Source organism: Schistocerca piceifrons, chromosome 5 (genome assembly GCF_021461385.2).
Source record: "Schistocerca piceifrons isolate TAMUIC-IGC-003096 chromosome 5, iqSchPice1.1, whole genome shotgun sequence".
Classification (NCBI taxonomy): domain Eukaryota; kingdom Metazoa; phylum Arthropoda; class Insecta; order Orthoptera; family Acrididae; genus Schistocerca; species Schistocerca piceifrons.
In genome coordinates this window covers 170,403,688-170,418,510 of record NC_060142.1, presented here as the reverse complement: position 1 = coordinate 170,418,510, position 14,823 = coordinate 170,403,688, and the positions used below count along the sequence as shown (strand labels likewise).

Below are 14,823 nucleotides of genomic sequence, written 5' to 3'. Positions count from 1 at the left end.
AATGAACATAAAGAGGACACCTGTTCAAATGGTTCAAATGGCTCTGAGCACTATGGGACTCAACTGCTGAGGTCATTAGTCCCCTAGAACTTAGAACTAGTTAAACCTAACTAACCTAAGGACATCACAAACATCCATGCCCGAGGCAGGATTCGAACCTGCGACCGTAGCGGTCTTGCGGTTCCAGACTGCAGCGCCTTTAACCGCACGGCCACTTTGGCCGGCGAGGACACCTGTGTGGCTAATTTTAGAGGAACAAGTGGTGGTATGGAAGTTCATGGAGTACATCAAATATTTCATCACTCTGTAGAAACAAGAGGCGTACGGTACACCAAATATTTGGGTGATGATGACAGTAAGGCATACAACACTGTGGTGTGCTCCAAGCCATATGGAGATGCCATTATTAGCAAAATAGAATGTGTAGGCCATGTTCAAAAATGTTTGGGAACAAGGCTGAGAAAACTAACTGTTGATATGAGAGGAAAAAAAAATTAGAAGATGGAAAATTGTTGACCGGACAGGGTCGGTTAACTAGAACTGAAATAGAAAACTTGCAGGCAATTAGGAGAAATAAAGAAAATCTGGAGGCAATGAAGAGAGATGTTTGGGCCATATTCTTCCATAAGTCATCTACTGATGATAATCCATGTCATGGATTGTGTCCATCAGGAAAAAATTTGGGGTGCAAATGCAATAGGGTTCAGGCAACTGGAGAATTTGGAACAGTCTTCCTAAAACTGTATTTGTAGACACGCATACAATGAAACTAGGAGTTCATGATGCTGTTATTACATTCAACTGTGGTAATATTGGAAAATATTGGGTACTGAAAAAGCTGGGAATTAATCCTGGTGAAAATATTATCACTGGACTGCAACATTGCGATAAAATGAGAATAGCCGATGCAGACAGGTCTTCATCTAATATGGCCAAGAAAGCAAGACAAACACCCAACAAGGTGAAAAACAAGCTGCAAGACCTGCTAGAGGCCAAAGAAGGGCCATCATAAGCAGCAGGACAGTTTTAATTAGCTGTACGTAACAAATTTCAAAAGTTTTTTCTTTAAAGACAATTTCCTGCAAACTAAAATTTTCAGTACATACGCCCCATTATATCAGAAACTATCACATATAAATGAATGAAATTTTCAGAGACTCTGCATAACATAAAAAGCCACCTCTGGTACTACATTCATTAATATTCCCCCATTAAGAAGTTCACAAAAAATATTTTCTGCAGAAAAAACTTAATATTTTTTGTTAATAAATTTAAAAAAGTATTTCTTAAAAACTATAAAATGGATAAAGTAGATTTTAGTACAGTTGACTCTATTAGCATCATGTAACATACAGTAAAAATATTAAGGTCCTGCACCAAATAGTTTTTTTCAGAAATGAGTCAAATACTTGCCTAAATTAACATGGGTTAGATAGGCAGGGTGTGGTCCCCTTAAGCCATCAGCCGGTATACGAAAAAGAATGAAAGCTTTGTAAGCTTTCAGAAGAAATCCTTTAAAAAAAAGATACTCTGCTAGAGTACACACACACACACACACACACACACACACACACACAGTTTCTTTAAGCCTAAACTGCTATACATAAATGGAGTGGGAGGTGGCTGCATGTACCATTAAATTTTTTTTTATAATGAATATTTTTGTTTTAGTTTAGTACATCCTACGCAATGGTTATTAGTGGGTGTACCTCAGGAGAGGTAATGAGATTTTCTACAGGGTTGAAATGAAAGTTCACCAATGGCTACAAATAAACACACACAGCAAAACAAGACAGAATCCATGAAAAAAAAAATGTGTTTTAGTTTTTGTATTCTTCTGTGATTTTCGATCTTATTATGTCCAGCTCCCCCCCACGAACCATGGACCTTGCCGTTGGTGGGGAGGCTTGCGTGCCTCAGCGATACAGATAGCCGTACCGTAGGTGCAATCACAACGGAGGGGTATCTGTTGAGAGACCAGACAAACGTGTGGTTCCTGAAGAGGGGCAGCAGCTTTTTCAGTAGTTGCAGGGGCAACAGTCTGGATTATTGACTGATCTGGCCTTGTAACACTAACCAAAACGGCCTTGCTGTGCTGATACTGCGAACGGTTGAGAGCAAGGGGAAACTACAGCCATAATTTTTCCCCGAGGGCATGCAGCTCTACTGTATGGTTAATGATGATGGCGTCCTCTTGGGTAAAATATTCCAGAGGTAAAATAGTCCCCCATTCGGATCTCCGGGCGGGGACTACTCAAGAGGATGTCATTATCAGGAAAAAGAAAACTGACATTCTACGGATCGGAGCGTGGAATGTCAGATCCCTTAATTGGGCAGGTAGGTTAGAAAATTTAAAAAGGGAAATGGATAGGTTAAAGTTAGATATAGTGGGAATTAGTGAAGTTCGGTGGCAGGAGGAACAAGACTTTTGGTCAGGTGAATACAGGGTTATAAATACAAAGTCAAATAGGGGTAATGCAGGAGTAGGTTTAATAATGAATAAAAAAATAGGAATGCGGGTAAGCTACTACAAACAGCATAGTGAACGCATTATTGTGGCCAAGATAGACACGAAGCCCACGCCTACTACAGTAGTACAAGTTTATATGCCAACTAGCTCAAGAAATTGAAGGAATGTACGATGAAATCAAAGAAATTATTCAGATAGTGAAGGGAGACGAAAATTTAATAGTCATGGGTGACTGGAATTCGTTAGTAGGAAAAGAGAGAGAAGGAAACGTAGTAGGTGAATATGGATTGGGGGTAAGAAATGAAAGAAGAAGCCGCCTGGTAGAATTTTGCACAGAGCACAACTTAATCATAGCTAACACTTGGTTCAAGAATCATGAAAGAAGGTTGTATACATGGAAGAGCCCCGGATATACTAGAAGGTTTCAGATAGATTATATAATGGTAAGACAGAGATTTAGGAACCAGGTATTAAATTGTAAGGCATTTCCAGGGGCAGATGTGGACTCTGACCACAATCTATTGGTTATGAACTGTAGATTAAAACTGAAGAAACTGCAAAAAGGTGGGAATTTAAGGAGATGGGACCTGGATAATCTGACTAAACAAGAGGCTGTACAGAGTTTCAGGGAGAGCATAAGGGAACAATTGACAGGAATGGGGGAAAGAAATACAGTAGAAGAAGAATGGGTAGCTTTAAGGGATGAAGTAGTGAAGGCAGCAGAGGATCAAGTAGGTAAAAAGACGAGGGCTAGTAGAAATCCTTGAGTAACAGAAGAAATATTGAATTTAATTGATGAAAGGAGAAAATATAAAAATGCAGTAATTGAAGCAGGCAGAAAGGAATACAAACGTCTCAAAAATGAGATCGACAGGAAGTGCAAAATGGCTAAGCAGGGATGGCTAGAGGACAAATGTAAGGCTGTAGAGGCTTATCTCACTAGGGTAAGATAGATACTGACTACAGGAAAATTAAAGAGACCTTTGGAGAAAAGAGAACCACTTGTATGGATACCAAGAGCTCAGATGGACACCCAGTTCTAAGCAAAGAAGGGAAAGCAGAAAGGTGGAAGGAGTATATAGAGGGTCTATAGAAGGCCGATGTATTTGAGGACAATATTATGGAAATGGAAGAGGATGTAGATGAAGATGAAATGGGAGATATGATACTGCGTGAAGAGTTTGTCAGAGCACTGAAAGACCTGAGTCAAAACAAGGCCCCAGGAGTAGATAACATTCCATTAGAAATACTGACAGCCTTGAGAGAGCCAGTCCTGACAAAACTCTACCATCTGGTGAGCAAGATGTATGAGACAGGCGAAATACTGTCAGACTTCAAGAAGAATATAATAATTCCAATCCCAAAGAAAGCCGGTGTTGACAGATGTGAAAATTACCGAACTATCAGTTTAATAAGTCACGGCTGCAAAATACTAATGCAAATTCTTTACAGACGAATGGAAAAACTGGTAGAAGCCGACCTCGGGGAAGATCAGTTAGGATTCCGTAGAAATATTGGAACACGTGAGGCAATACTGACCCTACGACTTATCTTGGAAGCTAGATTAAGGAAAGGCAAACCTACATTTCTAGCATTTGTAGACTTAGAGAAACTTTTGACAATGTTGACCGGAATACTCTCTTTCAGATTCTGAAGGTGGCAGGGGTAAAATACAGGGAACGAAAGGCTATTTACAATTTGTACAGAAACCAAATGGCAGTTATAAGAGTTGAAGGGCATGAAAGGGAAGCAGTGGTTGGGAAGGGAGTGAGACAGGGTTGTAGCCTCTCCCCAATGTTATTCAAACTGTACATTGAGCAAGCAGTGAAGGAAACAAAAGAAAAATTCGGAGTAGGTATTAAAATCCATGGAGAAGAAATAAAAACCTTGAGGTTCGCCAATGAAATTGTAATTCTGTCAGAGACAGCAAAGGACTTGGGAAGAGCAGTTGAATGGAATGGACAGTGTCTTGAAATGAGGACATAAGATGAACATCAACAAAAGCAAAACGAGGATAATGGAATGTAGTCTAATTAAGTCTGGAGATGCTGAGGGTATTAGATTAGGAAATGAGACACTTAAAGTAGTAAAGGAGTTTTGCTATTTGGGGAGCAAAATAACTGATGATGGTCGAAGTAGAGAGGATATAAAATGTAGACTGGCAATGGCAAGGAAAGTGTTTCATAAGAAGAGAAATTTGTTAACATCGAGTATAGATTTAAGTGTCAGGAAGTCATTTCTGAAAGTATTTGTATGGAGTGTAGCCATGTATGGAAGTGAAACATGGACGATAAATAGTTTAGACAAGAAGAGAATAGAAGCTTTCGAAATGTGGTGCTACAGAAGATTAGATGGGTAGATCACATAACTAATGAGGAGATATTGAATAGGATTGGGGAGAAGAGAAGTTTGTGGCACAACTTGACTAGAAGAAGGGATCGATTGGTAGGACATGTTCTGAGGCATCAAGGGATCACCAATTTAATATTGGAGGGTAAAAATCGTAGAGGGAGACCAAGAGATGAATACACCAAGCAGATTCATAAGGATGTAGGTTGCAGTAGGTACTGGGAGATGAAGAAGCTTGCACAGGATAGAGTAGCATGGAGTCTCAGGACTGAAGACCACAACAACAACAACAACAACAACAACATCAACATATGTCCAGCTATGTTCCTCTTGGTTTATTGTTCCAAGTGTCATTCCTAGCTTAATTTTGATGATATTTTGTTACCTCCACATTATTTCTTCTATTTCTTCACATGAAGGAATCTAAGAAAATAGCTAGCAGTTCTCCTGACAAAAGTATTTCCATTTAAGTACGAATGGATTTGGCCATACTGAAAAGTCTGCCCCGTGGAACAATTTCATAACTGTTGCATTTGTAAGGACAGTCACTGCTCACTATTAAACTGCCCCCACCTACATTCCCCTTGCAACTCACTGTTATCAATCAGGGCAAGGGTTTGTAATTTGTATGCAAAATGCATAGGGTTTTTGAATAGTCTAAATGTATGCATTTGCAATATTCTTTACCGTTCTCACCTTTATGAGGCCACTGGTGCATTTTTAAAGTGCATGTAACTGCATATTTTGGGAAAATTGATTTTGCACGCACATTATTAAAACTTATGAATAATGGCATATTTTGGAGATGCTGAGTGACAGACAGGCACAACAAAAAGACTCACAATTATAGCTTTCAGCCATTAAGGCCTTTGTCGACAATAGACACACATAAGCACTAGCGCGCGCGCGCGCGCGCGCACACACACACACACACACACACACACACACACACACACACACACACAACTGCAGTCTCAGGCAGCTGAAACCACACTGCCTGAGACTGCAGTTGTGTGTGTGAGTTGCGTTTGCATGAGTGTGTATGCGTGTGCAAATGCGTATCTACTGTTGACGAAGCCCTTCATGGCCAAAAGCTATAATTGTGAGTCTTTTTGTTGTGCCTATATGTGGCTCAGCATCTCTGCTATATGGTGAGTAGCAACTTTCCTTCTTATAATACTGTAACATTCCATCCTGGATTTTACACTGTTTGAATAATGGCATATTTTCCTTTTTCTAGCCAAAATAAAAATTCCAATTCATAATCAAATAATATTTTATCTCGAAATTATAAAGTACATTATATAAAATTCTAATTGGTTGACACATGCAATAGTTTTATTTATTTTCCCTTGAGCTAATTGTTTAGCCATGCTGCAACAGATTCTGGGGTTCCTCTACCTCATAGAGTGGGAGGTGGCTGCAAGTACCATTAAAGTTTTTTATAATGAATATTTTTGCTGAATCATGTGAGGTATGACACTAAGTTCACATCTACTGGACTTATTACATGCATTTATGTGCAGTTGCAATCACAGTTCAAAAGCAAGAATATGGAGTGACTTAATACATTGTTTCGTTTTGCCACCAGTTAAACTTGTCATGATCGTCTGTGTCATGTAAATGTGTTAATATGTCACACAGCTTGGAAGTGATAATTTTAGTGAGAATGGACAACTATTATTCTGTTTATTATGTGAATGAAGTACTGCTTCTGACAAAAAGTTCCAAGTAGCAAATCATCTGAAAACTGAAGTACAAACAATTTTGTAGCAGAAAAAATGAGATCACAATATCCAAAAGTTGACTGTTTTGTTTCCAATGTCAAGAAATTTTCATTAAGGCACCCAATAGAGTTTCAATTTTCGGAGAATTGGCTCCGAAGTTAGCAATACCTCATTATCCTATTTTAACATGGCATGGTTTGTGGTTGGAGGCCCTATGTTACTATGCTAAACACTGCAGTGATGTGAACAAAATAGTAGACAGTTTAGATCCAGAAGAGGCAGGTTCTATGCAGATAGCTCTAGAGTGTTTCACCGCAAGTGGTGTATAAAATTGCATTATGTATGTAGTCATTTTCAGTGCTATCAGAAATTGTACAGAAGTTGCAGGCTAGGAACAATTCATTCCAACTATCACTGTCCCAAGGGAATCAGGTATTGTAGGCACTGTTCTTTGAAACATACGGAGTTGAAAAATTTCTTTTGGTAAGTTGAAAACAGCTCTTGGTAAAATACGCACCCGGATGGGGAAACGCGTAAAGTGCAAGATGAATTCACTGAAGAAGAGCTTTGGAGTTACTATCGTGCACTGGTGACTTCTTGTGATGGAGAGAGAGGTCAATTTCACTCTAGAAAAAAAAACCTACTTTAGTGACAAACGAAGAAGTTTCACTGCAGAAAACGTAAGGATGACATTTTTATATCTGTTGCAACAGTGGCAATGGAGAATATGGCGATTTTCTACTCTAAACTGTTCTTTACATTTTCCTTAAAGATTCAGATTAAAGCTCTGGAATACTTTTCTACAGAATTGAGTAAAAATAATTACATTGTGATAAACTGCTGACAATATTTCTAAAAATGTAAAATCCAGGACATAATGTAACAATATTATGAAAAGGGAAGTTGCTACTCACCATATAGCGGAAATGCTAAGTTGCAGATAGGCATATCAAAAAGACTGTGTCAAATAAAGCTTTCGGCCTCTAAGGCCTTCTTCAAAAATAGATGACACACACACACACACACACACACACACACACACACACACACACACACAGTCACGACTGCTGTTGTGTGTGTGTGTGTGTGAGAGAGAGAGAGAGAGAGAGAGAGAGAGAGAGAGAGAGAGAGAGAGAGAGAGAGAGAGAGAGCACTCTCTGCTATATGGTGAGTATCAACTATCCTTTTCATAATACTGATAAAAATATTTATTATTTGTACCATTTTTATTTTGCATTTGTTTATGGACATTTCATGAATTTTTAGTGGGTATGATAGCAATTTGTTTTTGGATATAAATCCGGGCTTCAGTTATCACTATTTCTCACTACAATGTGATTTTTATAATTTCCTCACTACACTGATCTTTCCCCTGGATCAAACACAATTGCCATTATTTCACTCTATCAAGGCCTTCCATGGATATATGAAAAAATTATGTCGCTCAAATCTCTTGAAAAAATATCTCTATTACCTTCTTTCATTGCAACCAAAGGAAGAAAGTAATAAAGTATGGATACAAAAAATAATTTAACTTACTTTTGATCTAGATATGAAGAGGAAGCAAGCAGCTAACAAAAGACCCTGAAGAGTTGCTTGTGTATCGCTAAATTTAATACCATCTAAGTACAGAACTGATTGACTGTAAGCCAAGATAAGGGCATTCAGTGCAAGTATCTTGAACATCTGTAATGTTGTAACCAGGGTGCATCTGCCTTGCTTCACAACATGACAAACTGAAAATGAAAAACAATATCTATTAGCTATTAGGTCGTATTACTTATTACACAATAATATACAAAAGTTACAGCACTACCTGTATCAAAACTAGTGAAAGGTAGTTTCAGTTGTCTTGAACTTGACAGTTAAAAAAGGGTTTTCTTGACAACTGTGTGTTATACACTGAAGAGCCAAGGAAACTGGTACACCTGCCTAATACAGTGTAGGGCCCCTGCGAGCGCACAGAAGTGCCACAAGACAATGTAGCTTGGACTCAACTAAAGTCTTAAGAAGTGCTGGAGGGAACTGACACCATGAATCCTGCAGGGCTTTCCATAAATCCAAAAGAGTAAGAGGGGGTGGAGATCTCTTCTGAACAGGATGATGCAAGGCATCCCAGGTATGCTCAATAACATTCACCTCTGGGGAGCTTGGTGGCCAGTGGAAGTGTTTACACTCAGAAACGTGTTCCTGGAGTCACTCTGTAGAAGTTCTGGACATGTGGGGTGTCGCATTGTCCTGCTGGAATTGCCCAAGTCTGTCAGAATTCAAAAATGGACATAATGGATACAGGTGATCAGACAGGTACAAGTCACCTGTCTTATCTACCTGTCGTATCTACAGGTATCAGCGGTCCCACACCACTACGGAGCCTCCACCTGCTTGAAGTCCCCTGCTAACATGCAGGATCCATGGATTCATGAAATTGCCTCCATATCTGTACATGTCCACCCGCTCGATACAATCTGAAGCAAAACATGTCTGACCAGACAACTTATTTCCAGTCACCACCAGTCCAGTGTCGATGGGCCCAGGTGAGGTGTAAACGATTGTTTCGTGCAGTCATCAAGGGGGCTATGATGTTTCATTGAATGGTTTGCACTCACTTAATGATGGCCCAGCAATGAAATCTGCAACAATTTGTGGAAGGGTTGCACTTCTTTCATGCTAAACGATTCTTTTCAAGTCTTCGTTGGTCCCGTTCTTCCGGGATCTTTTTCTGGTCGTAGTGATGTCAGAGATATGGTGTTTTACCGGATTCCTGACATACATGGTACACTTGTGAAACGGTCATTGGGAAAAATCCTCACTTCATCACTACCTCAGAGATAGTGTGTCCCATCATGTGTGCACTGACTGTAACACCACATTCAAGCTCACTTAAATCTTGATAACCTGCCAACAACTGCACAAGACACTTGTTGTCTTATATAGGCTTTGCTGACTGCAGCACCATATTCTGCCTGTTTACATATATCTGTATTTGAATATGCATGCCTATACCAGTTTCTTTCGCACTTCAGTGTGTATTTCAAGCATGGTGTGTGTGTGTGTGTGTGTGTGTGTGTGTGTGTGTGTGTGTTTTAGGTTTTCTATAAAAAAATATATAAACACAACAACAAGAAATTCAAATAAATAATGGAAACAGTCCACAAATAAAAAAAATGAACTGAATTTTTATACTTCCTTCACCTTAAAGACAGTATCAGCACTTTTATCACCATCGTTTTTTCTGACGACTATTGGATTGGGGAAATTCCCCATGTGATTCTGATATTTCTTGAAAATTTTTGCATCATAAACAAAAACATTAACTTGAATATGTTTCAACATATGGTATTGGAATTAAATCAACAATGGGTGACGACTGTGGAGGGAAAGAAGGAAGAAAGATTAGAACTTAAGGTTATTAGACTTGGACTACAACGTTGGTTAGAACAAGGATGGGGGAAAAACACTGTATCCTTTTCAAAGGAATTGGCCATGCATTTGCCTTATGCATTTATGGGAAACCAAAGACCATCTAAATCTGAATGGGTAGAAGAGGACTGAAACCTTGCTGTTTCTGGAAGAGTGGGTGGGTGGATGGGTGGGGGAGAGAGAGAGAGAGGGGGGGGGGGGGGGGAAGAGGGGGGGGGCATCAGGTTGCCAAATCTGGTGTGGGTCGCTGTTTACCTTGCAACATATGATGCAGCACTTTTCAAAGTTGTGCTGTAGCTACAGTTAATATATTATTATTTTTTAAATGGTTAGACACATAAATTTAAGTCAATCTGAGTTCTTCCTGTCACTAGTAGTGTACAGTTCATCTTGCAGTCTGCAACCGCTGCAGTTACTACTACTGTTTTATTAATATTTCTGAGTAAATAAACAAAATTGAAATTTTACAACAGAACTTTTTTTACGCACATTTTGACTGCTTAATAGAAAAACTGTAAATTTTGGCATTATATTTTTAAGGTTACACTTCTTACTTGGATCAATAGTACTGTAGTTAAAAAAAATCTGTTCACTGTTGACTGACAAATGTGAACAAACTGTTTCTCAGAAATTTTGAAACTAGCAGTGTAAGTGATAAGTAACAAAACTAAGGTTTTGCGTAAGAGAACATTCAAAATTTCACGTGTGACAATGGCCTGATGTTGGACTGCATGAGAATGAGGGGGCAGGTGTATTCACTGTCAATGTTTCTGTCAACCATGTCTGACGATCACAAGGTGTTCGAACACATCAGTGTCATCTATCTGAGAACAAGTAATCAATACTCTGCAACATTCTGTGTCATCCCACATCACTGGTCGAAGACTATCAACAGCTGCACTAGGGAACTAATGTCCAATGCATAGGCTGCCATTAACACGTGACTGCATAAGGAGTGGTGCCCTAAGCACCGACTGCTGATAAATGGTGTTCAGATAGGAATTGCAGTTCTAAGCTACCCTCTATGATTATTGTCAGGGAATACGGCAATGACCTGAGGACAGGACCCATTCTTCCAATATTTTGAAGAGGCACAGCAGTGTTACTCCTAACATCATGGTGCTGAGAGCCACCTGGTATGACTTCACGTCACAGCTGGTGGTGATCGAACGAACTCTGACAACACGATGGTGCATCACTGACATCCTACATCCTCATGTATTACCTCTCATGTGATGGTACTGTTCTGCCATTTTTCAAAAGGACAATGCTCATCCACAAGTTGCACCTGTCTCTATGAACTGTGTGCATGATGTTCAGGTACTTCTGTGGCAAGCAAGATCCCTAGATTTGTCCGATGCTCTTCCCAACTGAATCAGTTCGAGTATCCAGGTCTTAGGGGTTGCAAAGTCATACGGCAAACAGGCTTATACTCTTGAGTTATTTTGAAATTTTATTTTATTTTGTAATCACTGCAATAACATCACATAAACACTCGATTTAAAAACTCAAGGCACTAGAAATCAATTACCATGATATCATATGTGCCCAGAAAACAATGTAGTATTACTGTGTAAAAAGAAGCCAACAAAGATATTTGTCGTAGCATGCAATGAGTTTGAAGAAACCACTCTGGCAGAACTCTGTGTGATGTGACACAAGGAACTGTCACACAGCTTGCTAGGCCTCAGCATTGATTTAGAAGTGACATCCCAAGAATGTGGCTTTAAATGCTGGGAAAAACTGGAGGTTTGACAGGGCAAGATCGGGGCTGTAGACCAGGTGATCCAATGTCTCCCATTTGAAGTGATGAATCTGATCCTGTGTGAGCACTGTTGTATGTGATTTTGCACTGTCACCCAAGAGCACAACATCTTCACTCAAGAGCCCTAGTCTTTTTCATTGAATGGTGGTCCTCAGTTTGGTGAGGGTCTCACAGTAACATGGTACACTGATGGTTCGTTGCTGGAGTAAATCAAGGACAATCCATCCGTCACGACCCAGAACACAATGGCCATAACCTTCCCTGTGGATGGTGACACTCTCAGCTTTTTTCCTCATTGGTGAACTGACATGTTTCCATGTCACTGAGTTGATCTTGGATTCTGGGTTAAGTGGTGCAACCATGTCTCATTGCCTGTGGTTATTCTGACAGGAACTCCTGTTCTCCTCATGCATAATGCATCAAGTGAATGAGGATGATTCCCATTCTTGCACCCTTGTACCCTGGGGTCAGGCTTCTTGGCACCCACCCTGCAGACACTTTCCAGTGATCCAACCCATCATGGAGCACATGATGGGCCTGAGTACGGCCAATACCCAGAGTGGATGCCACATCCGACACTGTTATGTGCCTGCTCATTGACACCATGTCCTGTACTCTAGCAGCGTCATTTTCATTCATGGGCGTGGAGGGATGCCCAATTCAACCTTCATACTCCACACACTGTCTCTCTCTGAACACGCAACACCAATGATAACCATTTGATGAGATGTGACCTCTTAGCCATACATGGTCTACAGGCATTCATGGATAACTGACACACTAATCCCACGTGCCCATTCATACCAGATAACAGGGTACACTTTCCCTGTCGACCATGTTGTCAGTACATGTCCATCTGACATTGTTATGTGATCTCTAATAACCTCGAGCATGCCACCTGCTATTATTCTCTCTTCTTTGGCGGTCTGTACATGCATCATTCCTCCACTACAGACAGCCCTTCTGTCATTGAACCAGCCACAGGTGTTGACACATATGGCATTCGTTTGTGTCATCTAGTTTACAACCATCTCTTTCAAAAAAAATGCTCAAAATTACTTCCAGAATGCTATTGTACATTCGTATTTATCACAAATGTGAATTTTTGGTGGCTCTAGCTATAGGAAACATGTCTACATCATTTCTTTGGTGTATTGGAGAGTTACTGAGAAAGATTATCAGTTCAACTAATGTGTTTAGTTACAACACTATTCAGTTGTTAAATGAACTCAAGATAACTTACTAAATACATATGTAAATTCTGTTTGTTAATATTTGATAATATCTTCTACTTTACAGGAGTGAAAATGTTATTCAGTCAGGTTACAGAAGCCTTGAATACTGAGTCTGAGCCCCCAGTAATCAGTCAAATGAACACTGATGTATGAATATGTTTATGAACTGCATGGCTTCTTATGTGCAATGATTTACAAAGATGCTCGTTGACAGGAGTACAATTTCTATGTATAACACCATTCAACTTCTATAATACAGACTAAAATTGCTCTGGGCAAGATATTAATATTAAACAATGTGAATTCTCTGTAGACTCTTTCAATATTTAACAACAAATTTTAAAATTCAGATTAACAATCAGTGAATATTTAAGGCAAGTCAGTCAATATAGTACTGGTATATACTTTGTACCAGGCCATACATCAGGGAACCTTATGCAGACATCTTACAAGGGGATAGAAACCACTCTCAGGGAGAAAAATGAAAGCCTTGTGGAATGGAATACCTGAGGGAAGACATACAGCAAAGTCATATGAGAGGTTCAACACATTTCAAAATATAGGAATACGAAATGTGTGTGTGTGTGTGTGTGTGTGTGTGTGTGTGTGTGTGTGTGTGTGTGTGTCTACCCATGATTGAGAAGATGTCAGGTTTGAAAAGAACAAGTTGTGTTTCGCTTATGTGTTACTTTCTAAATACAAACTTGATATCTGGAGAGAAGTCCTTCTCCCAATAAGAACAATGTCAAATTTAAGTTAAGAACATGTTACCATTATATTCATGGTAGCACAGCAAAATTATCAGTGCCCTTGTCAAAATATTGTAGAATTAAATAGTTAACAAGCCTCAAACATGGAGCAGAAAGCATAAAACACCCATGGCTATGAGGTGGTCAATAAGCTGTATGCATGGAACTTAATGAGTTTTTGCTGCGAATCAGCAAATAATAGTTCACCAGACTTAGCACAGATGCTAGCTATAGTGTTGTCCTCAAAGCCCCTACATCCAACCCAATAATACCTTCAAGCAGTGCAGCGTCTATGGACTTCAGATAAGATTGCCTTGCTGAGCCAGAAACTGAATATTCAAAGTAAAGAAAAGATAAAAAAAAGTTTTGTATAATTGTAACAGCAGGAGCAGCTGATTCCTATGGTCTGCAAGTGAGGTGTTTCAAGATATTGGATGCCTCCACATCCATGTGTCAACCACATGAATTTTTCATCAAACAGAAGGGTATGAAACTGCACACCACTTTTAAAACTTAAGCTGATATCCCTAAATACGAAGTTCACATGTGCAGAAACATTGTGGTACTGGTTCAAGTCCAAACACAATCATTTCAGAAGCAAATCTGAAGTTAGATGCCTACCTGATGTGTAGTGGTTCTACAGCTGAAAATGGTACAAAACAGCAAATCCAGCCATAAAGAGTGCACCAGAGAGATATACAGTATTTTGTGTGATTTACTGCTTGTGGCTATTCAAAACATAGTTACATTTTACACAGGTTATTGGGAATACCTTTCTGTCCTGAGAATCTAGCACTTACATATGCCTCAACATCTGAAAATAAAAATTCTGGAAAGAAAAGGATTGTACAAGAATGGGGAGGGGGGGGGGGGGGGATAGATAGCAGGTTACAGAGTTTAATGTTTCACTGATGAAGAGGTCATTAGGTACAGAGCACAAGGTCAGTTTGGGGAAGTATAGGGAAGAAAGTCAGCTGTGTCCTTTCTAAGGAACTATTCCATTATTTGTCTTAAGCAATTTAAGGAAACCACATAAAACATAAATATGGATGAGAGGGTGGGAATTTGAAACATCCACCCAAATGCAAGCCCAGTCTCTTAATCATTA

The 14,823-nt window shown here is 39.5% G+C and overlaps 1 protein-coding gene across 1 annotated transcript in view; it reads right to left on the bottom strand.

Moving 5' to 3' along the window:
* The window catches only part of LOC124798138 (endoplasmic reticulum transmembrane helix translocase), a 189,982-nt gene that overhangs the window by 57,880 nt on the left and 117,279 nt on the right, over positions 1 to 14,823 (bottom strand). Inside the window, exon 18 of the mRNA XM_047261412.1 lies at positions 8,086 to 8,282. Within this exon, the coding sequence (XP_047117368.1) occupies positions 8,086 to 8,282 (197 nt within the window). The remainder of the gene's footprint in view (positions 1 to 8,085; positions 8,283 to 14,823) is intronic.